Source organism: Salvelinus alpinus, chromosome 17, assembly GCF_045679555.1.
Source record: "Salvelinus alpinus chromosome 17, SLU_Salpinus.1, whole genome shotgun sequence".
Classification (NCBI taxonomy): Eukaryota; Metazoa; Chordata; class Actinopteri; order Salmoniformes; family Salmonidae; genus Salvelinus; species Salvelinus alpinus.
Window position 1 is genome coordinate 55,381,735 of NC_092102.1, and position 26,407 is coordinate 55,408,141.

At 45.9% G+C, this 26,407-nt stretch overlaps 1 protein-coding gene across 6 annotated transcripts; it reads right to left on the reverse strand.

Annotated features, from left to right (window-relative positions):
• Positions 1-929: 929 nt before the first annotated feature.
• On the reverse strand, positions 930-26,240 carry ccdc115 (coiled-coil domain containing 115). Of its 6 annotated transcripts, none has more exons than XM_071349454.1 (8): positions 26,088-26,240; positions 25,553-25,946; positions 25,199-25,302; positions 18,648-18,748; positions 10,821-11,009; positions 6,791-8,644; positions 2,687-3,367; positions 930-1,117 (listed from the first exon to the last, which is right to left on the reverse strand). In XM_071349454.1, exons 2-6 carry the CDS (start codon positions 25,667-25,669, stop codon positions 8,523-8,525), a joined length of 633 nt encoding a protein of 210 aa, XP_071205555.1. In that variant the 5' UTR covers positions 25,670-25,946; positions 26,088-26,240; the 3' UTR covers positions 930-1,117; positions 2,687-3,367; positions 6,791-8,522. The 6 variants fall into 6 exon arrangements, with proteins under 6 accessions (XP_071205555.1, XP_071205558.1, XP_071205557.1 ...); XM_071349457.1 differs by having other exon boundaries at positions 930-1,094; positions 2,733-3,342; positions 6,723-8,644; XM_071349456.1 differs by having other exon boundaries at positions 930-1,094; positions 2,710-3,342; positions 6,723-8,644.
• Between the last annotated feature and the right edge of the window lie 167 nt (positions 26,241-26,407).

Consider the following 26,407-nt stretch of genomic DNA (forward strand, 5'->3'; position numbering starts at 1 on the left):
CTAGACAGCTACCACCCGGTTCCCCAACCCTGCCCCTTAGAGGCTGCTGCCCTATGTACATAGTCATGTAATCACTGGTCATTTTAATAATGGAACACTGGTCACTTTAATAATGGAACACTGGTCACCTTAATAATGGAACACTGGTCACCTTAATAATGGAACACTGGTCACTTTAATAATGGAAAACTGGTCACCTTAATAATGGAACACTGGTCACCTTAATAATGGAACACTGGTCACCTTAATAATGGAACACTGGTCACCTTAATAATGGACCACTGGTCACTTTAATAATGGAAAACTGGTCACCTTAATAATGGAACACTGGTCACCTTAATAATGGAACACTGGACACTTTAATAATGGAACACTGGACACTTTAATAATGGAACACTGGTCCCTTTAATAATGGAACACTGGTCACTTTAATAATGGAACACTGGTCACTTTAATCATGGAACACTGGTCACTTTAATCATGGAACACTGGTCACTTTAATAATGGAACACTGGTCACTTTAATAATGGAACACTGGTCACTTGAATAATGGAACACTGGTCACTTTAATAATGGAACACTGGTCACTTTAATAATGGAACACTGGTCACCTTAATAATGGAACACTGGTCGCCTTAATAATGGAACACTGGTCACCTTAATAATGGAACACTGGACACTTTAATAATGGAACACTGGTCACCTTAATAATGGAACACTGGTCACTTTAATAATGGAACACTGGTCACCTTAATAATAGAACACTGGTCACCTTAATAATGGAACACTGGACACTTTAATAATGGAACACTGGTCACCTTAATAATGGAACACTGGTCACCTTAATAATGGAACACTGGTCACTTTAATAATGGAACACTGGTCACCTTAATAATGGAACACTGGTCACCTTAATAATGGAACACTGGTCACTTTAATAATGGAACACTGGTCACTTGAATAATGGAACACTGGTCACTTTAATAATGGAACACTGGTCACCTTAATAATGGAACACTGGTCACCTTAATAATGGAACACTGGTCACCTTAATAATGGAACACTGGACACTTTAATAATGGAACACTGGTCACCTTAATAATGGAACACTGGTCACCTTGCTGTCTCTGCCAGGCCGGTTCCCCTCTCTCCACTGGGATTCTCTGCCTCTAACCCTGTTACAGGGGCTGAGTCACTGGCTTGCTGGTGCTCTTTCATGCCGTCCCTAGGAGGGGTGCGTCACTTGAGTGGGTTGAGTTACTGACGTGATCTTCCTGTCTGGGTTGGCGCCCCCCCTTGGTTTGTGCTGTGGTGGAGACCTTTGTGGGCTATACTCGGCCTTGTCTCAGGATTGTAAGTTGGTGGTTGAGGATTTCCCTCTAGTGGTGCGGGGGCTGTGCTTTGGCAAAGTGGGTGGGGTTATATCCTTCCTATTTGGCCCTGTCCGGGGGTTTCTTCGGATGGGGCCACAGTGTCTCCTGACCGCTCCTGTCTCAGCCTCCAGTATTTATGCTGCAGTAGTTTGTGTCGGGGGGCTAGGGTCAGTTGGTTACCTGGAGTACTTCTCCTGTCTTATCCAGTGTCCTGTGTGAATTTAAGTCTGCTCTCTCTAATTCTCTCGTTCTCTCTTTCTCTCTGAGAACCTGAGCCCTAGGACCATACGTCAGGACTACCGGGCATGATGACACCTTGCTGTCCCCAGTCCGCCTGGCCTTGCTGCTATTCCAGTTTCAACTGTTCTGCCTGTGGTTACGGAACCCCTACCTGTCCCAGACCTGCTGTTTTCAACTCTTAATGATCGGCTATGAAAAGCCAACTGAGATTTATTCCTGATTATTATTTGACCATGCTTGTCATTTATGAACATTTTGAAAATCTTGGCTCTCTCTAATTTTCTCCTTCTCTCTTTCTTTCTCTCGGAGGACCTGAGCCCTAGGACCATACGTCGGGACTACCGGCCGTGGTGACTCCTTGCTGTCCCCAGTCCGCCTGGCCTTGCTGCTATTCCAGTTTCAACTGTTCTGCCTGCGGTTATGGAACCCCTACCTGTCCCAGACCTGCTGTTTTCAACTCTTAATGATCGGCTATGAAAAGCCAACTGAGATTTATTCCTGATTATTATTTGACCATGCTTGTCATTTATGGAAATTTTGAAAATCTTGGCTCTCTCTAATTTTCTCCTTCTCTCTTTCTTTCTCTCGGAGGACCTGGGCCCTAGGACCATGCGTCGGGACTGCCGCCCGTGGTGACTCCTTGCTGTCCCCAGTCCGCCTGGCCTTGCTGCTATTCCAGTTTCAGCTGTTCTGCCTGCGGTTATGGAACCGCCACCTGTCCCAGACCTGTTGTTTTTCAACTCTTGATGATCGGCTATGAAAAGCCAACTGAAAATTATTCATGATTATTATTTGACCATGCTTGTCACTTATGAACATTTTTGAACATCTTGGCATAGTTCTGTTATAATCTCCACCCGGCACAGCCAGAAGAGGACTGGCCACCCCTCATAGCCTGGTTCCTCTCTAGGTTTCTTCCTAGGTTTTGGCCTTTCTAGGGAGTTTTTCCTAGCCACCGTGCTTCTACACCTGCATTACTAGCTGTTTGGGGTTTTAGGCTGGGTGTCTGTACAGCACTTCGAGATATTAGCTGATGTACGAAGGGCTATATAAAATAAAATTGATTGATTGACTTTAATAATGGAACACTGGTCACCTTAATAATGGAACACTGGTCACCTTAATAATGGAACACTGGTCACTTTAATAATGGAACACTGGTCACTTTAATAATGGAACACATCTCAATTGAGATGGCTTGGGATAAGCTGGACCGCAGAGTGATGGAAAAGCAGCCAACAAGTGCTCAGCATTTGACTGTTGGAAAAGCATTCCAGGTGAAGCTGGTTGAGAGAATGCAGAAAGAGTGTGCAAAGCTGTCATCAAGGAAAAGGGTGGCTTTTTTATTTAACTAGGCAAGTCAGTTAAGAACACATTCTTATTTACAATGACGGCCCACCGAGGAACAGAACGACAGATTTTTACCTTGTCAGCTCGGGGATTCGATCCAGCAACCTTTCGGTTACTGGCCCAACGCTCTAACCACTAGGCTACATGCCGTCCCTACTTTAAAGAATTTCAAAATAGATAGAAAGAAAAAAAAAGATATAAAAATAAAATAGGTTTAGATTTGTTTAACACTTTTTTGGTTACTACAAGTCTCCATTTGTGTTATTTCATAGTTTTGATGTCTTAACTATTAATCTACAATGTAGAAAATAGTAAAAATAAAGTAAAACCCTTGAATGAGTAGGTGTCCAAACTTTGGACTGGTACTGTACATATCTACCTCAACGTATCTTTACCCCTATTACCTACGCGTACATATCTACCTCAACGTATCTAATCAAATCAAATCAAATTTTATTTGTCACATACACATGGTTAGCAGATGTTAATGCGAGTGTAGCGAAATGCTTGTGCTTCTAGTTCCGACAATGCAGTAATAACCAACAAGTAATCTAACCTAACAATTCCACAACTACTACCTTATACACACAAGTGTAAAGGGATAAAGAATATGTACATAAAGATATATGAATGAGTGATGGTACAGAATGGCATAGGCAAGTTGCAGTAGATGGTATAGAGTACAGTATATACATATGAGATGAGTAATGTAGGGTATGTAAACATAAAGTGGCATAGTTTAAAGTGGCTAGTGATACATGTATTACATAAAGATGGCAAGATGCAGTAGATGATATAGAGTACAGTATATACATATGAGATGAGTAATGTAGGGTATGTAAACATAAAGTGGCATAGTTTAAAGTGGCTAGTGATACATGTATTACATAAAGATGGCAAGATGCAGTAGATGATATAGAGTACAGTATATACATATACATATGAGATGAGTAATGTAGGGTATGTAAACATTATATTAAGTGGCATTGTTTAAAGTGGCTAGTGGTACATTTTTACATAATTTCCATCAATTCCCATTATTAAAGTGGCTGGAGTTGAGTCAGTATGTTGGCAGCGGCCGCTAAATGTTAGTGGTGGCTGTTTAACAGTCTGATGGCCTTGAGATAGAAGCTGTTTTTCAGTCTCTCGGTCCCTGCTTTGATGCACCTGTACTGACCTCGCCTTCTGGATGATAGCGGGGTGAACAGGCAGTGGCTTGGGTGGTTGTTGTCCTTGATGATCTTTATGGCCTTCCTGTGACATCGGGTGGTGTAGGTGTCCTGGAGGGCAGGTAGTTTGCCCCCGGTGATGCGTTGTGCAGACCTCACTACCCTCTGGAGAGCCTTACGGTTGTGGGCGGAGCAGTTGCCGTACCAGGCGGTGATACTGCCCGACAGGATGCTCTCGATTGTGCATCTGTAGAAGTTTGTGAGTGCTTTTGGTGACAAGCCAAATTTCTTCAGCCTCCTGAGGTTGAAGAGGCGCTGCTGCGCCTTCTTCACAACGCTGTCTGTGTGGGTGGACCAATTCAGTTTGTCTGTGATGTGTACACCGAGGAACTTAAAACTTTCCACCTTCTCCACTACTGACCCGTCGATGTGGATAGGGGGGTGCTCCCTCTGCTGTTTCCTGAAGTCCACAATCATCTCCTTTGTTTTGTTGACGTTGAGTGTGAGGTTATTTTCCTGACACCACACTCCGAGGGCCCTCCCCTCCTCCCTGTAGGCCGTCTCGTCGTTGTTGGTAATCAAGCCTACCACTGTAGTGTCATCCGCAAACTTGATGATTGAGTTGGAGGCGTGCATGGCCACGCAGTCGTGGGTGAACAGGGAGTACAGGAGAGGGCTCAGAACGCACCCTTGTGGGGCCCCAGTGTTGAGGATCAGCGGGGTGGAGATGTTGTTACCTACCCCCACCACCTGGGGGCGGCCCGTCAGGAAGTCCAGGACCCAGTTGCACAGGGCGGGGTCGAGACCCAGGGTCTCGAGCTTGATGACGAGTTTGGAGGGTACTATGGTGTTAAATGCTGAGCTGTAGTCGATGAACAGCATTCTCACATAGGTATTCCTCTTGTCCAGATGGGTTAGGGAAGTGTGCAGTGTGGTTGCGATTGCGTCGTCTGTGGACCTATTGGGTCGGTAAGCAAATTGGAGTGGGTCTAGGGTGTCCGGTAAGGTGGAGGTGATATGGTCCTTGACTAGTCTCTCAAAGCACTTCATGATGACGGAAGTGAGTGCTACGGGGCGGTAGTCGTTTAGCTCAGTTACTGTATTGTCCTCAAAGCGAGCAAAAAAGTTATTTAGCCTGTCTGGGAGCAAGACATCCTGGTCCGCGACGGGGCTGGTTTTCTTTTTGTAATCCGTGATTGACTGTAGACCCTGCCACATACCTCTTGTGTCTGAGCTGTTGAATTGCGACTCTATTTTGTCTCTGTACTGGGACTTAGCTTGTTTGATTGCCTTGTGGAGAGAATAGCTACACTGTTTGTATTCGGTCATGTTTCCGGTCACCTTGCCCTGGTTAAAAGCAGTGGTTCGCGCTTTCAGTTTCACGCGAATGCTGCCGTCAATCCACGGTTTCTGGTTTGGGAATGTTTTAATCGTTGCTGTGGGTACGACATCGTCAATGCACTTTCTCATGAACTCGCTCACCGAATCAGCATATTCGTCAATGTTGTTGTTGGACGCAATGCGGAACATATTCCAATCCGCGTGATCGAAGCAGTCTTGAAGTGTGGAATCAGATTGGTCGGACCAGCTTTGAACAGACCTGAGCGATGGAGCTTGTTGTTTTAGTTTCTGTTTGTAGGCTGGAAGCAACAAAGTGGTCAGCTTTTCCGAAAGGAGGGCGGGGGAGGGCCTTATAAGCGTCGCGGAAGTTAGTATAACAATGATCCAAGGTTTTACCAGCCCTGGTAGCACAATCGATATGCTGATAGAATTTAGGGAGTTTTGTTTTCAGATTTGCCTTGTTAAAATCCCCAGCTACGATGAATGCAGCCTCAGGGTGTGTGGTTTCCAGTTTACAAAGAGTCAGATAAAGTTTGTTCAGGGCCATCGATGTGTCTGCTTGGGGGGGAATATATACGGCTGTGATTATAATCGAAGAGAATTCCCTTGGTAGATAATGCAGTCGACATTTGATTGTGAGGAGTTCTAGATCAGGTGAACAGAATGACTTGAGTTCCTGTATGTTGTTATGATCACACCACGTCTCGTTAATCATAAGGCATACACCCCCGCCCCTCTTCTTACCAGAAAGATGTATGTTTCTGTCGGCGCGATGCGTGAAGAAACCAGCTGGCTGCACCGACTCCGTTAGCGTCTCTTGAGTTAGCCATGTTTCCGTGAAGCAGAGAACGTTACAATCTCTGATGTCTCTCTGGAATGTTACCCGTGCTCGGATTTCATCAACCTTATTGTCAAGAGACTGGACATTGGCGAGTAGTATGCTAGGGAGTGGAGTGCGATGTGCCCGTCTCCGAAGCCTGACCAGGAGACCGCTACGTTTGCCCCTTTTACGGCGTCGCATAGGGTCGCCGGCTGGGATCAGATCCATTGTATTGGGTGGAAGGCAAAACACTGGATCCGCTTCGGGAAAGTCATATTCCTGGTAGGAACGATGGTAAGTTGACGTTAATCGTATATTCAGTAGTTCCTCCCGACTGTATGTAATGAAACCTAAGATTACCTGGGGTACCAATGTAAGGAATAACACATAAAAAATCTTTACCCCTATTACCTACACGTACATATCTACCTCAACGTATCTTTACCCCTATTACCTACACGTACATATCTACCTCAATGTATCTTTACCCCTATTACCTACACGTACATATCTACCTCAATGTATCTTTACCCCTATTACCTACACGTACATATCTACCTCAACGTATCTTTACCCCTGTTACCTACACGTACATATCTACCTCAACGTATCTTTACCCCTGTTACCTACACGTACATATCTACCTCAATGTATCTTTACCCCTATTACCTACACGTACATATCTACCTCAACGTATCTTTACCCCTATTACCTACACGTACATATCTACCTCAACGTATCTTTACCCCTGTTACCTACACGTACATATCTACCTCAATGTATCTTTACCCCTATTACCTACACGTACATATCTACCTCAATGTATCTTTACCCCTATTACCTACACGTACATATCTACCTCAATGTATCTTTACCCCTATTACCTACACGTACATATCTACCTCAACGTATCTTTACCCCTGTTACCTACACGTACATATCTACCTCAACGTATCTTTACCCCTATTACCTACACGTACATATCTACCTCAATGTATCTTTACCCCTGTTACCTACACGTACATATCTACCTCAACGTATCTTTATCCCTATTACCTACACGTACATATCTACCTCAACGTATCTTTACCCCTATTACCTACACGTACATATCTACCTCAACGTATCTTTACCCCTATTACCTACACGTACATATCTACCTCAATGTATCTTTACCCCTGTTACCTACACGTACATATCTACCTCAATGTATCTTTACCCCTATTACCTACACGTACATATCTACCTCAACGTATCTTTACCCCTATTACCTACACGTACATATCTACCTCAACGTATCTTTACCCCTATTACCTACACGTACATATCTACCTCAATGTATCTTTACCCCTGTTACCTACACGTACATATCTACCTCAATGTATCTTTACCCCTATTACCTACACGTACATATCTACCTCAACGTATCTTTACCCCTATTACCTACACGTACATATCTACCTCAACGTATCTTTACCCCTGCTACCTACATGTACGTATAGGTAGTAGGGGTATATCTTGAGTATTTCTCTCCGCTAATACAGGCGTAATGAAGATCACAAATTTTGTGATAAAAAAAGATGTAGATTTGATTATTTCTATATTTTTTATTTATTTATCAGGGGTGCTGCAGCCCCCTCAGCCTTTGTATGAAAGGGCTCTAGACAGAAGTAGTGCACTACTATACTATGTGGGAGAGAGTGGCTGTGTACGCTAAACCATGATCTGGTCAGTCTGTCAGTCAGGTAAGTCTGTCCGTCAGGTCCGTCTGGTCAGTCTGTCCGTCAGTCAGGTCAGTCAGGTCAGTCAGTCAGTCAGGTCAGTCAGTCAGTCAGGTCCGTCTGGTCAGTCTGTCTGTCAGTCAGGTCAGTCTGTCAGTCAGGTCAGTCTGTCAGTCAGTCAGGTCCGTCTGTCCGTCAGGTCAGTCTGTCTGTCAGTCAGGTCAGTCTGTCAGTCAGGTCAGTCTGTCAGTCTGTCAGTCTGTCAGTCAGGTCAGTCTGTCCGTCAGGTCAGTCTGTCCGTCAGGTCAGTCTGTCATTCAGTCAGTCAGGTCAGTCTGTCCGTCAGTCAGGTCAGTCTGTCAGTCAGGTCAGTCAGGTCAGTCAGGTCCGTCTGTCCGTCAGGTCAGTCTGTCTGTCAGTCAGGTCAGTCTGTCTGTCAGTCAGGTCAGTCTGTCAGTCAGGTCAGTCTGTCAGTCAGGTCAGTCTGTCCGTCAGGTCAGTCTGTCCGTCAGGTCAGTCTGTCCGTCAGGTCCGAGGTCTGGCTCCTGCTCTTCTGTTTCATCTGCAGCTGTTGTCTGGTGGTCAGGACTGCAGACTGGAGAGCAGCCATCTCCGCTGACAACTCTACCACTACAGGGGAGAGGGGGGAGCAAAGAAAGAGGGGGGGGCAAAGGGGGAAGAGGGGGACAAGGGAGAGGTGGTGAAGAGGGGGACAAGGGAGAGGTGGTGAAGAGGGGGACAAGGGAGAGGTGGTGAAGAGGGGGACAAGGGAGAGGTGGTGAAGAGGGGGACAAGGGAGAGGTGGTGGAGAGGGGGACAAGGGAGAGGTGGTGAAGAGGGGACAAGGGAGAGGTGGTGAAGAGGGGGACAAGGGAGAGGTGGTGAAGAGGGGGACAAGGGAGAGGTGGTGAAGAGGGGACAAGGGAGAGGGGACAAGGGAGAGGTGGGAAAGAGGGGACAAGGGAGAGGTGGGAAAGAGGGGACAAGGGAGAGGGGGGATGGGGGAGGAGGGTAGAAGGGAGAAGGCAGAGAAGGGACATTTTTTATTTTTGATCCATACTGGAAGACGGAAGGCGACCCTAACTTGTTTCATCCATCCTACCAGACAGACCCTAACTTGTTTCACCCATATTACCAGACAGACCCTAACTTGTTTCATCCATCCTACTAGACAGACCCCAACTTGTTTCATCCATCCTACCAGACAGAGCCTGAACTTGTTTCATCCATCCTACTAGACAGACCCTAACTTGTTTCATCCATCCTACCAGACAGACCCTAACTTGTTTCATCCATCCTACCAGACAGACCCTAACTTGTTTCATCCATCCTACTAGACAGACCCTAACTTGTTTCATCCATCCTACCAGACAGACCCTAACTTGTTTCATCCATCCTACCAGACAGACCCTAACTTGTTTCATCCATCCTACCAGACAGACCCTAACTTGTTTCATCCATCCTACCAGACAGACCCTAACTTGTTTCATCCATCCTACTAGACAGACCCTAACTTGTTTCATCCATCCTACCAGACAGAGCCTAACTTGTTTCATCCATCCTACCAGACAGACCCTAACTTGTTTCATCCATCCTACCAGACAGACCCTAACTTGTTTCATCCATCCTACCAGACAGACCCTAACTTGTTTCATCCATCCTACCAGACAGACCCTAACTTGTTTCACCCATATTACCAGACAGACCCTAACTTGTTTCATCCATCCTACTAGACAGACCCCAACTTGTTTCATCCATCCTACCAGACAGAGCCTGAACTTGTTTCATCCATCCTACTAGACAGACCCTAACTTGTTTCATCCATCCTACCAGACAGACCCTAACTTGTTTCATCCATCCTACCAGACAGACCCTAACTTGTTTCATCCATCCTACTAGACAGACCCTAACTTGTTTCATCCATCCTACCAGACAGACCCTAACTTGTTTCATCCATCCTACCAGACAGACCCTAACTTGTTTCATCCATCCTACCAGACAGACCCTAACTTGTTTCATCCATCCTACCAGACAGACCCTAACTTGTTTCATCCATCCTACTAGACAGACCCTAACTTGTTTCATCCATCCTACCAGACAGAGCCTAACTTGTTTCATCCATCCTACCAGACAGACCCTAACTTGTTTCATCCATCCTACCAGACAGACCCTAACTTGTTTCATCCATCCTACCAGACAGACCCTAACTTGTTTCATCCATCCTACTAGACAGACCCTAACTTGTTTCATCCATCCTACCAGACAGACCCTAACTTGTTTCATCCATCCTACCAGACAGACCCTAACTTGTTTCATCCATCCTACCAGACAGACCCCAACTTGTTTCATCCATCCTACCAGACAGACCCTAACTTGTTTCATCCATCCTACCAGACAGACCCCAACTTGTTTCATCCATCCTACCAGACAGACCCTAACTTGTTTCATCCATCCTACCAGACAGAGCCTAACTTGTTTCATCCATCCTACCAGACAGACCCCAACTTGTTTCATCCATCCTACCAGACAGACCCTAACTTGTTTCATCCATCCTACCAGACAGACCCCAACTTGTTTCATCCATCCTACCAGACAGACCCTAACTTGTTTCATCCATCCTACCAGACAGACCCTAACTTGTTTCATCCATCCTACTAGACAGACCCTAACTTGTTTCATCCATCCTACCAGACAGACCCTAACTTGTTTCATCCATCCTACCAGACAGACCCTAACTTGTTTCATCCAGCATATCAGACAGACCCTAACTTGTTTCATCCAGCATATCAGACAGACAGGAGCCTACCCTGTTTGAATGAGGCCTGGGCCTGTTTCAGGGTCTGAGGCACCAGGATTCCAAACCACTTCAGTGGGTCCTGCTGGGGGTTGGGTTCAGGCTTGGAGGAAGGAGCCGGCTCGGTCTCTGTCCACGGATCATTGTTGTCACTCTGGTCTATCTCTGGAACCTCCTGCGTCTTTACTCTTCTCCTCACACCTGTAGGTCCAACACACATACAGTCAGATGAGGGGTCTTTTTATTTATTGTATTTTTTATTTCACCTTTATTTAACCAGGTAAGCTAGTTGAGAACAAGTTATCATTTACAGCTGAGACCTGGCCAAGATAAAGCAAAGCAGTGCAACACAAACAACAACACAGAGTTACACATGGAATAAACAAGCGTACAGTCAATAACACAATAGAAAAAAAGACAGTCTATATACAGTGTGTGCAAATGGCGTGAGGAGGTAAGGCAATAAATAGGCCATAGTATCGAAGTAATTACAGTTTAGCAAATTAACACTGGAGTGATAGATGAGCAGATGATGTGCAAGTAGAGATACTGGTGTGCAAAAGAGCAGAAAAGTAAATAAAAACAATAATGGGGATGAGGTAGGTAGTTTGGGTGTGTGGGCTATTTACAGATGGGCTATGTACAGCTGCAGCGATCGGTTAGCTGCTCAGATAGCTGATGTTTAAAATTAGTGAGGGAAATAGAAGTCTCCAGCTTCAGCGATTTTTGCAATCCATTCCAGTCATTGGCAGCAGAGAACTGGAAGGAAAGGCGGCCAAAGGAGGTGTTGGCTTTGGGGACAACCAGTGAGATATAGCTGCTGGAGCGCGTGCTAGCATAGACTTATAGATGACCTGGAGCCAGTGGGTCTGGCAACGAATATGTAGTTAACACAGTGTCCAAAGAAGGGCGAGATGTACAGTCGTCGCCAAAAGTTATGAGAATGACACAATTAATTTTCACAAAGTCTGCTGCCTAAGATTTTAAGGTGGCAATTTGCATATACTCCAGAACGTTATGAAGAGTGATCAGATGAATTGCAATTATTTGCAAAGTCCCTCTTTGCCATGCAAATGAACTAAATCCCCCAAAAACATTTCCACTGCATTTCAGCCCTACCACAAAAGGACCAGCTGACATCATGTCAGTGATTCTCTCGTTAACACGGGTGTGAGTGTTGACGAGGACAAGGCTGGAGATCACTGTCATGCTGATTGAGTTCGAATAACAGACTGAAAGCTTCAAAAGGAGGGTGGTGCTTGGAATCATTGTTCTTCCTCTGTCAACCATGGTTATTTACATGGAAACACGTGCGTCATCATTGCTTTGCACAAAAAGGGCTTCACAGGAAAGGATATTGCTGCCAGTAAGATTGCACCTAAATCAACCATTTATCGGATCATCATGAACTTCAAGGAGAGCGGTTCAATTGTTGTGAAAGCGGCTTCAGGGCGCCCAAGAAAGTCCAGCAAGCGCCAGGACCGTCTCCGGGATCGGGGCACGACTAGTACAGAGCTTTCTCAGGAATGGCAGCAGGCAGGAGGTGTGAGTGCATCTGCATGCACAGTGAGGCAAATACTTTTGGACGATGGCCTGGTGTCAAGAAGGGCCGCAAAGAAGCCACTTCTCTCCAGGAAAAACATCAGGGACAGACTGATATTCTGCAAAAAGTACAGGGATTGGACTGTTGAGGACTGGGATAAAGTCATTTTCTCTGATGAATCCCCTTTCCGATTGTTTGGGGCATCCGGAAAAAAGCTTGTCCGGAGAAGACAAGGTGAGCGCTACCATGTCATGCCAACAGTAAAGCATCCTGAGACCATTCATGTGTGGGGTTGCTTCTCAGCCAAGATAGTGGGCTCACTCACAATTTTGCCTAAGAACACAGCCATGAATAAAGAATGGTACCAACACATCCTCCGAGAGCAACTTCTCCCAACCATCCAGGAACAGTTTGGTGATGAACAATGCCTTTTCCAGCATGATGGAGCACCTTGCCATAAGGCAAAAGTGATAACTAAGTTGCTCGGGGAACAAAACATCGATATTTTGGGTCCATGGCCAGGAAACTCCCCAGACCTTAATCCCATTGAGAACTTGTGGTCAATCCTCAAGAGGCAGGTGGACAAACAAAAACCCACAAATTCTGACAAACTCCAAGCATTTATTATGCAAGAATGGGCTGCCATCAGTCAGGATGTAACCCAGAAGTTAATTGACAGCATGCCAGGGCGGATTGCAGAGGTCTTGAAAAAAAAAAGGGTCAACACTGCAAATATTGATTCTTTGCATAAACTTCATGTAATTGTCAATAAAAGCCTTTGACATGTATGAAATGCTTGTAATTATACTTCAGTAATCCATAGTAACATCTGCCAAAAATATCTAAAGACACTAAAGCAGCAAACTTTGTGGAAATTAATATTTGTGTCATTCTCAAAACTTTTGGCCACGACTGTATACAGAATGGTGTCGTCTGCGTAGAGGTGGATCAGGGAATCACCCGCAGCAAGAGCGACATCGTTGATATATACAGAGAAAAGAGTCGGCCCGAGAATTTAACCCTGTGGTACCCCCATAGAGACTGCTAGAGGTCCGGACAACAGGCTCTGTCTGAGAAGTAGTTGGTGAACCAGGCGAGGCAGTCATTTGAGAAACCAAGGCTGTTGAGTATGCCGATAAGGATACGATGATTGACAGAGTCGAAAGCCATGGCCAGGTCAATGAAGACGGCTGCACAGTACTGTCTTTTATCGATGGCGGTTATGCTATCGTTTAGGACCTTGAGCGTGGTTGAGGTGCACCCGTGACCAGCTCGGAAACCGGATTGCACAGCGGAGAAGGTACGGTGGGATTCGAAATGGTCATTGATCTGTTTATTAACTTGGCTTTAGAAGACTTTAGAAAGGCAGGGCAGGATGGATATAGGTCTATAACAGTTTGGGTCTAGAGTATCACCCCCTTTGAAGAGGGGGATGACCGCGGCAGCTTTCTAATCTTTAGGGATCTTGGACGATACGAAAGAGAGGTTGAACAGACTTGTAATAGGGGTTACAACAATGACAGCAGATACTTTTTGAAAGAGAGGGTCCAGATTGTCTACCCCGGCTGATTTGTAGGGGTCCAGATTTTGCAGCTCTTTCAGAACATCTGCTATCTGGATTTGGTTGAAGGAGAAGCTGGGGAGGCTTGGGCAAGTAGCTGCGGGGGGTGCGGAGCTGTTGGCCGGGGTTGGGGTAGCCAGGAGGAAAGCAAGGCCAGCCGTAGAGAAATACTTATTGAAGTTCTCGATTATCGTTGATTTATCGGTGGTGACAGTGTTACCTAGCCTCAGTGCAGTGGGCAGCTGGGAGGAGGTGCTCTTATTCTCCATGGACTTTACAGTGTCCCAAAACCTTTTTGAGTTAGAGCTACAGGATGCAAATTTCTGTTTGAAAAAGCTAGCCTTTGCTTTCCTGACTGACTGCGTGTATTGGTTCCTGATTTCCCTGACAAGTTGCATATCGCGGGGACTATTCGATGCTAGTGCAGTCCGCCACAGGATGTTTTTGTGCTGGTCGAGAGCAGTCAGCTCTGGAGTAAACCATGGGCTATATCTGTTCTTAGCGCTACATTTTTTGAAAGGGGCATGCTTATTTAAAATGGTGAGGAAATTACTTTTAAAGAACGACCAGGCATGCTCGACTGACGGGATGAGGTCAATAGCCTTCCAGGATACCAGGGCCAGGTCGATTAGAAAGGTCTGCTAGCAGAAGTGTTTTAGGGAGCGTTTGACAGTGATGAGGGGTGGTCGTTTGACCGCAGACCCATAGCGGATGCAGGCAATGAGGCAGTGATCGCTGAGATCCTGATTGAAAACAGCAGAAGTGTATTTGGAGGGCAAGTTGGTCAGGACGATATCTATGAGGGTGCCCATGTTTACGGATTTAGGGTTGTACCTGGTGGGTTCCTTGATAATTTGTGTGAGATTGAGGGCATCTAGCTTAGATTGTAGGACTGCCGGGGTGTTAAGCATATCCCAGTTTAGGTCACCTAGTAGAACGAACTCTGAAGATAGATGGGGTGCAATCATTTCACATATGGTGTCCAGGGCACAGCTGGGAGCTGAGGGGGGTCTATAACAGGCGGCAACGGTGAGACTTATTTCTGGAGAGATAACATTTTTAAATTAGAAGCTCGAACTGTTTGGGCATAGGCTATCTCTGCAGTAGATTGCAACTCCTCCCCCTTTGGCAGTTCTATCTTGACGGAAACTGTTGTAGTTGGGTATGGAAATCTCAGAATTTTTGGTGGCCTTCCTAAGCCAGGATTCAGACACGGCAAGGACATCAGGGTTGGCGGAGTGTGCTAAAGCAGTGAGTAAAATAAACTTAGGGAGGAGGCTTCTGATGTTAACATGCATGAAACCAAGGCTTTTTCGGTTACAGAAGTCAACAAATGAGAGTGCCCGGGGACATGCTGGGCCTTTCAAGGGTGATCTGGCAAAGAAGGCAGCAACAATCAATACATTACATAATTAAAACATACACCAATACAACAACATGATCCAGCCTAAAAAAAACAATTTCCTCCATAACAGAGTCTCCCATCAATATTTTAAATGCATTCAGTGGCACTAACAAGTATCCATAAGTTAACGATTCCAAGACATAACTCCAAATAATTCAATATAAACTGATTTCTCAGTAATGCTACATTCAGAAAGTATTCAGACCCCTCCACATTTTGTTACGTTACAGCTTTATTCGAAAAATGGATGAATTGTTTTATCCCCCTCAAGCTCTGCCCGATCGAACATCTCTGGAGAGACCTGAAAATAGCTGTTCAGCGACACTCCCCATCCAACCTGACAGAGCTTGAGGATCTGCAGAGAACAATGGGAGAAACTCACCAAATACAGGTGTGCTAAGCCTGTAGCTTCATACCCAAGAAGACTGGCGCCCGGAGAGGATGGCTGACGTTTTACATGCTCCTATCCAACTATGCTATTTTGCTAGGTTTTTTTGCGTTGTTTGTAACTTATTTTTAAAACTTGTTTTGTACATTTAAGTCATTTAGCAGACGCTCTTATCCAGAGCGACTTACAAATTGGAAAGTTCATACATATTCATCCTGGTCCCCCCGTGGGGAATGAACCCACAACCCTGGCGTTGCAAGCGCCATGCTCTACCAACTGAGCCACACGGGACATAATGTTACAGTCTCTTATGCTGGAAAATAACTTCTGGACGTCAGAACAGCTTCACCTCAAACTGGAAGAAGCTTTCTCCTTTAACGAGTCCGACGAGAAGGATATACTGCTTTCCCGGGAACAGACCCAAATCCCCGTCATTTGCGTGAAGAAAAGACGGAGAAAACGGGGGCGGAGGTCGGGCTGCCTTCAGAGAATTTGTAGGCGAGCGAGTAAACTCCCATTGCCATCTGTTCTATTGGCCAACGTGCAATCATTGGAAAATAAAATCGATGACTTATGATCAAGATTATCCTACCAACGGGACATTATAAACTGTAAAATCTTATGTTTCACCGAGACGTGGCTGAACGACGACACGGATAATATACACCGGCAGAACAGAGAAGCTACGTCTGGTAAGTCGAGGGGCGGGGGTGTGTGTCTATTTGTCAATAACAGCTGGTGCACGTCTACTATTAAAGAAATCTTGAGGTATTGCTCGCCTGAGGTAGAGTACCTTATGATAAGCTGTAGACCATTCTATCTTATTTGTAGCCGTCTATTTACCGCCACAAACCAGTGCTGGCACTAAGACCGCACTCAAACAGCTCTATAAGGTCATAAGCAAACAAGAAAATGGTCATCCAGAAGCTGCGCTCCTAGTGTCCGGGGACTTTAATGCAGGCAAACTTAAATCCGTTTAACCTCATTTCTACCAGCATGTCACATGTGCAACGAGAGGAAAAACAACTCAAGACCACCTTTACTCCAAACGCAGGGACACGTACAAAGCTCTCCCTCGCCCTCCATTTGGCAAATCTGACCATAATTTTATCCTCCTGATTCCTGCTTACAAGCAAAAACTAAAGCAGGAAGTACCAGTGACTCGCTCAATACGGAAGTGGTCAGATGACACGGATGCTACGCTACAGGACTGTTTTGCTAGCACAGACTGGAATATGTTCTGGGATTCATCCAATGGCATTGAGGAGTATACCACCTCAGTCATCAGCTTCATCAATAAGTGCATTGACGACGTAGTCGCCACAGTGACTGTACGTACATATCCCAACCAGAAGCCATGGATTACAGGCAACATCCGTATCAAGCTAAAGGCTAGAGCTGCCGCTTTCAAGGAATGGGAAAACTAATCCGGACGTTTATAAGAAATCCCGCTTTGCCCTCAGACGAACCATCAAACAAGAAAAGCATCAAAACAGGATTAAGATTGAATCCTACTACACCGGCTCTGACGCTCGTCGGATGTGGCAGGGCTTGAAAACTATAGCGGACTACAAAGGGAAGCACAGCCGCAAGCTGTCCAGTGACACAAGCCTACCAGATGAGCTAAATGCCTTTTATGCTCGCACCAGCACCAGCTGTTCTGGACGACTGTGTGATAACGCTCTCGGTAGCCGATGTGAGCGAGACCTTTAAACAGGTCAAAATTCACAAATCCACGGGGCCAGACGGATTACCAGGACAGGTCAAAGCATGCGCTGGCAAGTGTCTTCACTGACATTCTCAACCTCTCCCTGACCGAGTCTGTAATACCTACATGTTTCAAGCATGTGAGCAAGACAAAGGAGCTGATCGTGGACTACAAGTAAAGGCGGGCCAAACAGGCCCCTATTAACATCGACGGGGCTGTAGTGGAGCGGGTCGAGAGTTTCAAGTTCGTTGGTGTCCACATCACCAACGAACTATCATGGTCCAAACACACCAAGACAGTCGTGAAGAGGGCACAACAACACCTTTTCCCCCTCAGGAGACTGAAAAGATTTGGCATGGGTCCCCAGATCCTCAAAAAGTTCTACAGCTGCACCATCGAGATCATCCTGACCGGTTGCATCACCGCCTGATATGGCAACTGCTTAGCATCTGACCGTAAGGCGTTACAGAGGGTAGTGCGTAAGGCCCAGTACATCACTGGGGCCAAGCTTCCTGCCATCCAGGACCTATATAATAGGCAGTGTCAGAGGAAAGCCCAGAAAATTGTCAGAGACTCCAGTCACCCAAGTCATACTGTTCTCTCTGCTACCGCACGACAAGCGGTACCGGAGCACCAAGTCTAGGACCAAAAGGCTCCTTAACAGCTTCTACCCCCAAGCCATAAGACTGCTGAACAATGAATCAAATGGCCACCGGACTATTTATATTGACCCCCCCTCCATTGGTTTTGCACACTGCTGCTACTCGCTGTTTATTATCTATGGATAGTCACTTCATCCCTACCTACATGTACAAATTACCTCGACTAACCTGTACTCCCCCCCCCCACATTGACTCGGTACCGGTACCCCCTGTATATAGCCTCGTTATTGTTATTTTATTGTGTTACTTTTTATTATATTTTACATTTGTTTATTTGGTAAATATTTTCTTAACTCTTCTTGAACTGCACTGTTGGTTAAGGGCTTGTAAGTAAGCATTTCACGGTACGGTCTACACTTGTTGTATTCGGCGCATGTGACAAATAAAGTTTGATTTGACTCGAGGCTGTAATCGCTGCCAAAGGTGCTTCAACAAAGTACTGAGGGTCTGTTGGAAGGTGTGAATACCTTCTGAATGCACTGTATACAGTACTATTGACCTATCCCTTTTAAAGGCCTGTAGTTGGCATATGGAGAAGACACAGCCTACACTAGTCAGTGGCGCTCCATTACCCTCCTTGTCTTTAGGTCCAATGTCCTCCACCTGTCTCTCTTCAGGAGACTTCAGCGTTCTTCTCTTTGTCTGGAACTCGGCCTCACCACTCTCCAGAGTCCTATGGCACACTAACATCATTATTATCCCACATACACCCTCTACCACACAGTACACAGAGTTGATAAACAGACATGCCTTGGAAGTTTGAGTCCATTGAATGGTGAGTACTGACAGCCTAAATAAAGTTATATTGTATAGATGCAGCTAAGTTATAGTCAGGGATGCAAACTGGTGAGGGCCCAAAAAGGTGACACTTTTTGTTTTGCATGCGAAAAATCCCTGCTAGGGGGAAATGTAGGTTTCAACTAAAATATGATCTACATGATCAGTCTCTGTGTGTAAAATAAAGTGATTCATGTGAACCTAACTCATGGCTAAAAAATGTAAAGAAAGCAATCCAATGTTGTTACCTAGACTTTACTGCAAATGACACTCAAGTCTTGAGAAAAAACAATACCCTAATATTACATTTAACCATGACAGCCTTTATAATAGAAGGCTTGTTACCATGACAGCCTTTATAATAGAAGGCTTGTTACCATGACAGCCTTTATAATAGAAGGCTTGTTACCATGACAGCCTTTATAATAGAAGGCTCGTTACCATGACAGCCTTTATAATAGAACGCTTGTTACCATGACAGCCTTTATAATAGAAGGCTTGTTACCATCACAGCCTTTATAATAGAAGGCTTGTTACCATCACAGCCTTCCTGCAGGAAGGGTAAACACGAATATCAACCCTGGTGAGACAAAACCACGACTCGTCAGTGAAGAGCACTTTTTGCCAGTCCTGTCTGGTCCAGCGACGGTGGGTTTGTGTCCATAGGCGACGTTGTTGCCGGTGACGTCTGGTGAGGGCCTGCCTTACAACAGGCCTACAAGCCCTCAGTCCAGCCTCTCTCAGCCTATTGCGGACAGTCTGAGCACTGATGGAGGGATTGTGCGGTCCTGGTGTAACTGTTGTTGCCATCCTGTACCTGTCCCGCAGGTTTGATGTTCGGATGTACCGATCCTGTGCAGGTGTTGTTACACGTGGTCTGCCACTGCGAGGACGATCAGCTGTCCGTCCTGTCTCCCTGTAGCGCTGTCTTAGGCGTCTCACAGTACGGACATGGCAATTTATTGCTCTTGCCACATCTGCAGTCCTCATGCCACCTTGCAGCATGCCTAAGGCACGTTCACACAGATGAGCAGGGACCCTGGGCATCTTTCTTAATTACCCTACCGTCTGTCTGTAAGCTGTTAGTGTCTTAACGACCATTCCACAGGTGCATGTTCATTAATTGTTTATGGTTCATTGAACAAGCATGGGAAACAGTGTTTAAACCCTTTACAATGAAGATCTGTGAAGTTACTGAAAAAGGGACGTCTCTTTTTTTGCTGAGTTTAGTTAATATTTCACACAGATTGCTAAGGTCCATTAAACAACTAACGCGTTAATACTTGAGGAAAGGCAAGGAGTACCGGTTAATGCTATAGCGAATTGGTTAGGTTACTAACGTTAGCTCATCTGATGTTGTAACGTTAGCTAGCTAGCTTTCTGACTTTAGTAGCCAGCTCATTTTCAAACAATAGACTCAATTATTTGTTCAGATAAGTTGGCTAATGTTGCTCAACATTACTCTTGTTAGCTGACAGATAATTGGATCCAGCTACTATAGCAAGATACTAAACAATGCTAACAATACTTTTTCCACCACACTTTCTTCCTCACCTCAAACTTTCCAAATGGAGTTGGCTTCATCACCTTCTCACCCCGTTCGTGGTCAGGCTTCTCACCTACCTCTTCGTTATTGTTCAGGGACGTGCTGCTGTAACCTTCTCACCCCCGTCTCCGTGGTCAGGCTTCTCACCTACCTCCTCGTTATCGTTCAGGGACGTGCTGCTGTAACTGGCAAACTGCCTTTGCCCACTGCTGCTGTGTTTCCAGAGCACATGCTGATTCTGTAACTAGCAAATTGGTTCTCTTCTCTCTTCAGTCGGGTGCTGCATTCTGTTGTTACGTGAATGACTGGCTGAGCCTTGGATACAGCAGCCAGTATATTGGCTGAGCCTTGGATACAGCAGCCAGTATATTGGCTGAGCCTTGGATACAGCAGCCAGTATATTGGCTGAGCCTTGGATACAGCAGCCAGTATATTGGCTGAGCCTTGGATACAGCAGCCAGTATATTGGCTGAGCCTTGGATACAGCAGCCAGTATATTGGCTGAGCCTTGGATACAGCAGCCAGTATATTGGCTGAGCCTTGGATACAGCAGCCAGTATATTGGCTGAGCCTTGGATACAGCAGCCAGTATATTGGCTGAGCCTTGGATACAGCAGCCAGTATATTGGCTGAGCCTTGGATACAGCAGCCAGTATATTGGCTGAGCCTTGGATACAGCAGCCAGTATATTGGCTGAGCCTTGGATACAGCAGCCAGTATATTGGCTGAGCCTTGGATACAGCAGCCAGTATATTGGCTGAGCCTTGGATACAGCAGCCAGTATATTGGCTGAGCCTTGGATACAGCAGCCAGTATTACTCCAAACGCGGATCACTCGTTCGCTTACAGTCAGTAGTGATCCAAATCCCACCGCCAAACGTTTCTCATCAGATCTACACGAATCTCGTAGGTCACACATTTTGGATTCAAAACGGCGAATTTTGCTGAAAGGTGACTAGTTTGCATCCCTGGTTATAGATAGTTAACTGACTGTTAACTGTTAACTGACTAGCTGCTGTTATCTCACCTGTTGTTTTAGCTAGCTCTCCCAATCAAGACCTGCAATCACTTTATGCCTTATTGTATGTCTCCCTCAAATATCAATATGCCTTGCATACTGTTATTCAGGCTAGCTATCATTGTTTTGGTTTGCAATGGACCCCGTAGTTCCACTCTCCGTACCTCTGATACCCCCTTCGTCCCACCCCCCACACATGCGGTGACCAGCATGTCCAGAGATACAACCTCTCTTATCATCACCCAGTGCCTGGGCTTGCCTCCGCTGTACCCACGCCCCACCATACCCCTGTCTGCACATTATGCCCAGAATCTATTCTACCACGCCCATAAATCTGCTCCTTTTATTCTTTGTCCCCAACGCTCTAGGCGACCAGTTTTGATAGCCTTTAGCCGCACCCTCATCCTACTACTCCTCTGTTCCTCGGGTGATGTGGAGGTAAACCCAGGCCCTGCATGTCCCCAGTCACCCTCATTTGTTGACTTCTGTGATCGAAAAAGCCTTGGCCTCATGCATGTCAACATCAGAAGCCTCCTCCCTAAGTTTGCCTTACTCACCGCTTTAGCACACTCTGCCAACCCTGATGTCCTTGCCGTGTCCGAATCCTGGTTTAGGAAGGCCACCAAAAATTCTGAGATTTCCATACCCAACTATAACACTTTCCGTCAAGATAGAACTGCCAAAGGGGGAGGAGTTGCAATCTACTGCAGAGATAGCCTGCAAAGTTCTGTCATACTTTCCAGGTCTATGCCCAAACAGTTCGAACTTCTAATTTTAAAAATTAATCTCTCCAGAAATAAGTCTCTCACTGTTGCCGCCTGCTACCGACCCCCCTCAGCTCCCAGCTGTGCCCTGGACACCATCTGTGAATTGATCGCTCCCCATCTAGCTTCAGAGTTTGTTCTGTTAGGTGACCTAAACTGGGATATGCTTAACACCCCGGCAGTCCTACAATCCAAGCTTGATGCCCTCAATCTCACACAAATCATCAAGGAACCCACCAGGTACAACCCTAAATCCGTAAACATGGGCACCCTAATAGACATTATCCTGACCAACCTGCCCTCCAAATACACCTCTGCTGTCTTCAATCAAGATCTCAGTGATCACTGCCTCATTGCCTGTATCCGCCACGGGTCCGCGGTCAAACGACCACCCCTCATCACTGTCAAACGCTCCCTAAAACACTTCTGCGAGCAGGCCTTTCTAATCGACCTGGCCCGGGTTCCCTGGAAGGATATTGACCTCATCCCGTCAGTTGAGGATGCCTGGTCATTCTTTAAATGTTACTTCCTCACCATATTAGACAAGCATGCTCCGTTCAAAAAATGCAGAACCAAGAACAGATATAGCCCCTGGTTCACTCCAGACCTGACTGCCCTCGACCAGCACAAAAACATCCTGTGGCGAACTGCAATAGCATCGAAGAGCCCCCGCGATATGCAACTGTTCAGGGAAGTCAGGAACCAATACACGCAGTCAGTCAGGAAAGCAAAGGCCAGCTTTTTCAAGCAGAAATTTGCATCCTGTAGCTCTAACTCCAAAACGTTCTGGGATACTGTAAAGTCCATGGAGAACAAGAGCACCTCCTCCCAGCTGCCCACTGCACTGAGGCTAGGTAACACGGTCACCACCGATAAATCCGTGATAATCGAAGACTTCAACAAGCATTTCTCAATGGCTGGCCATGCCTTCCTCCTGGCGACTCCAACCTTGGCCAACAGCCCCGCCCCCTCCGCTGCTACTCGCCCAAGCCTCCCCAGCTTCTCCTTTACCCAAATCCAGATAGCAGATGTTCTGAAAGAGCTGGAAAACCTGGACCCATACAAATCAGCTGGGCTTGACAACCTGGACCCCCTATTTCTGAAACTGTCCGCCGCCATTGTCGCACCCCCTATCACCAGCCTGTTCAACCTCTCCTTCGTATCATCTGAGATCCCCAAGGATTGGAAAGCTGCCGCGGTCATCCCCCTCTTCAAAGGGGGAGACACCCTGGACCCAAACTGTTACAGACCTATATCCATCCTGCCCTGCCTATCTAAGGTCTTCGAAAGCCAAGTCAACAAACAGATCACTGACCATCTCGAATCCCACCGTACCTTCTCCGCTGTGCAATCCGGTTTCCGAGCCGGTCATGGGTGCACCTCAGCCACGCTCAAGGTACTAAACGATATCATAACCGCCATCGATAAAAGACATTACTGTGCAGCCGTCTTCATCGACCTGGCCAAGGCTTTCGACTCTGTCAATCACCATATTCTTATCGGCAGACTCAGTAGCCTCGGTTTTTCTAATGACTGCCTTGCCTGGTTCACCAACTACTTTGCAGACAGAGTTCAGTGTGTCAAATCGGAGGGCATGTTGTCCGGTCCTCTGGCAGTCTCTATGGGGGTACCACAGGGTTCAATTCTCGGGCCGACTCTTTTCTCTGTATACATCAATGATGTTGCTCTTGCTGCGGGCGATTCCCTGATCCACCTCTACGCAGACGACACCATTCTATATACTTCCGGCCCTTCCTTGGACACTGTACTATCTAACCTCCAAACGAGCTTCAATGCCATACAAAACTCCTTCCGTGGCCTCCAACTGCTCTTAAACGCTAGTAAAACCAAATGCATGCTTTTCAACCGTTCGCTGCCTGCACCCGCACGCCCGACTAGCATCACCACCCTGGACGGTTCCGACCTAGAATATGTGGACATCTATAAGTACCTAGGTGTCTGGCTAGACTGCAAACTCTCCTTCCAGACTCATATCAAACATCTCCAATCCAAAATCAAAGCAAGAATCGGCTTTCTATTCCGCAACAAAGCCTCCTTCACTCACGCCGCCAAACTTACCCTAGTAAAACTGACTATCCTACCGATCCTCGACTTCGGCGATGTCATCTACAAAATAGCTTCCAATACTCTACTCAGCAAACTGGATGCAGTTTATCACAGTGCCATTCGTTTTGTTACTAAAGCACCTTATACGACCCACCACTGCGACCTGTATGCCCTAGTCGGCTGGCCCTCGCTACATGTTTGTCGTCAGACCCACTGGCTCCAGGTCATCTACAAGGCTATGCTAGGTAAAGTGCCGCCTTATCTCAGTTCACTGGTCACGATGGCTACACCCACCTGCAACACGCGCTCCAGCAGGTGTATCTCACTGATCATCCCTAAAGCCAAAACCTCATTTGGACGCCTTTCCTTCCAGTTCTCTGCTGCCTGCGACTGGAACGAATTGCAAAAATCTCTGAAGTTGGAGACTTTTATCTCCCTCAACAACTTTAAAAATCTGCTATCCGAGCAGCTAACCGATCGCTGCAGCTGTACATAGTCCATCTGTAAACTACCCACCCAATTTACCTACCTCACCCCCCATACTGCTTTTATTTATTTACTTTTCTGCTCTTTTGCACACCAGTATCTCTTCTTGCACATGATCATCTGATGATTTATCACTCCAGTGTTAATCTGCTAAATTGTAATTATTCGATTTATTGCCTACCTCATGCCTTTTGCACACATTGTATATAGATTCTCTTTTTTTTTTCTACCATGTTATTGACTTGTTTATTGTTTACTCCATGTGTAACTCTGTGTTGTCTGTTCACACTGCTATGCTTTATCTTGGCCAGGTCGCAGTTGCAAATGAGAACTTGTTCTCAACTAGCCTACCTGGTTAAATAAAGGTGAAATAAAAATAAAAATAGTCTATAAGGTTAATACAGTCTTTGGCTAAGCGCATCTTCTTCGTACCTGGTGTGGACTCGGACCAGAGGTACCACTCACCTGGTGTGCACTCGGACCAGAGGTTCCATCTCACTCCCATACTGCAGAGCAGACACCTGCTTGTTGCCCATCGAATACCTCGCTTTGGACATGGAGAACCATCCCTGTAACACGAACACACACACACACACACACACACACACACAGACACACAGACAGACAGACAGAGACAGACAGAGACAGACAGACAGACAGACAGACAGACAGACAGACAGACAGACAGACAGACAGACAGACAGACAGACAGACAGACACACACACACACACACAATGTAAAGCCACAATATAAAGCCCCTGATCAAGTCATCAAAGACAGTCTAGCCCTTGATACATCATATAATTTCCATCCTATACCTGTTCTATTAGAGAGTTGAGTCTCTCTCGTTTCTCCTCCAGCAGCTCCAGTTGGTCCATAAAGACAAGCAGCTTTTTATCCAACAAGACACACTCTTCTTTCTCTGACAGACCCATCTCTCTATCTGTTTCTGTTTCTCTCGCTCTCTCTCTCCTACCGTCTCACAGTTCGACAAGCAGAGATCCCGGTGACTATCCCAACTTAGATCTAGATAAAACACGATTAAATAGTGGTTTTCTTATAATCTAGGCGTTTGTATCACGGTTTGTTTGAAAGAGACAGTCGGAGAGCGATTGTTTACGAGGCTTCAAATGCCACTTCCGTTTTCTGGTCATGTGAGGGGATCACTAGAAGCACAACTGATGACGTCACGTCTGTATGGCTTGAATAAACCTTCAAAATAAAAGCCCGAATTTCAAAACATTGCAATGTGGATAACTCATTCAAAATGTTATATATATACATATATATATATATTTTTTTAATGACCGTTATTTAACTAGGCAAGTCAGTTAAGAACACATTCTTACTTACAATGACGTCCTACACCGGCCAAACCCGGACGACACTGGGCCAATTGTGCGCCGCCCTATGGGACTCCCAAACACGGCCGGTTGTGATAAAGCCTGGATATGAGACACGGAGTAAAGGAGGGAGACAGATTTTCTGCTGAGTTGGGCCTCTCTTCCTCTTCCTCTCTGACTTCACCAACGTAGTGGAGCCGAAAACACACACACACATATATATACAAGAACCCTACCCTTAAAAAAAAAATATATATATATATATATATATATTTTTTTTAATATTTTTTAAATTATTTAAACCCATACTTTTTTAAAACAATCGTTAAT

Bases quoted from the DNA above. Each gene is read 5' to 3' on its own strand.
- ccdc115 (XM_071349454.1), bottom strand. From the start codon at position 25,669: ATGGGTCTGTCAGAGAAAGAAGAGTGTGTCTTGTTGGATAAAAAGCTG. The intron at 18,749-25,198 runs GTGAGTGGTACC...AGTGTGCCATAG, and splicing joins CTGGTCCGAGTGCACACCAG to GACTCTGGAGAGTGGTGAGG. The intron at 8,645-10,820 runs GTAGGCTCCTGT...TCTCCCCTGTAG, and splicing joins CCAGGCCTCATTCAAACAGG to TGGTAGAGTTGTCAGCGGAG.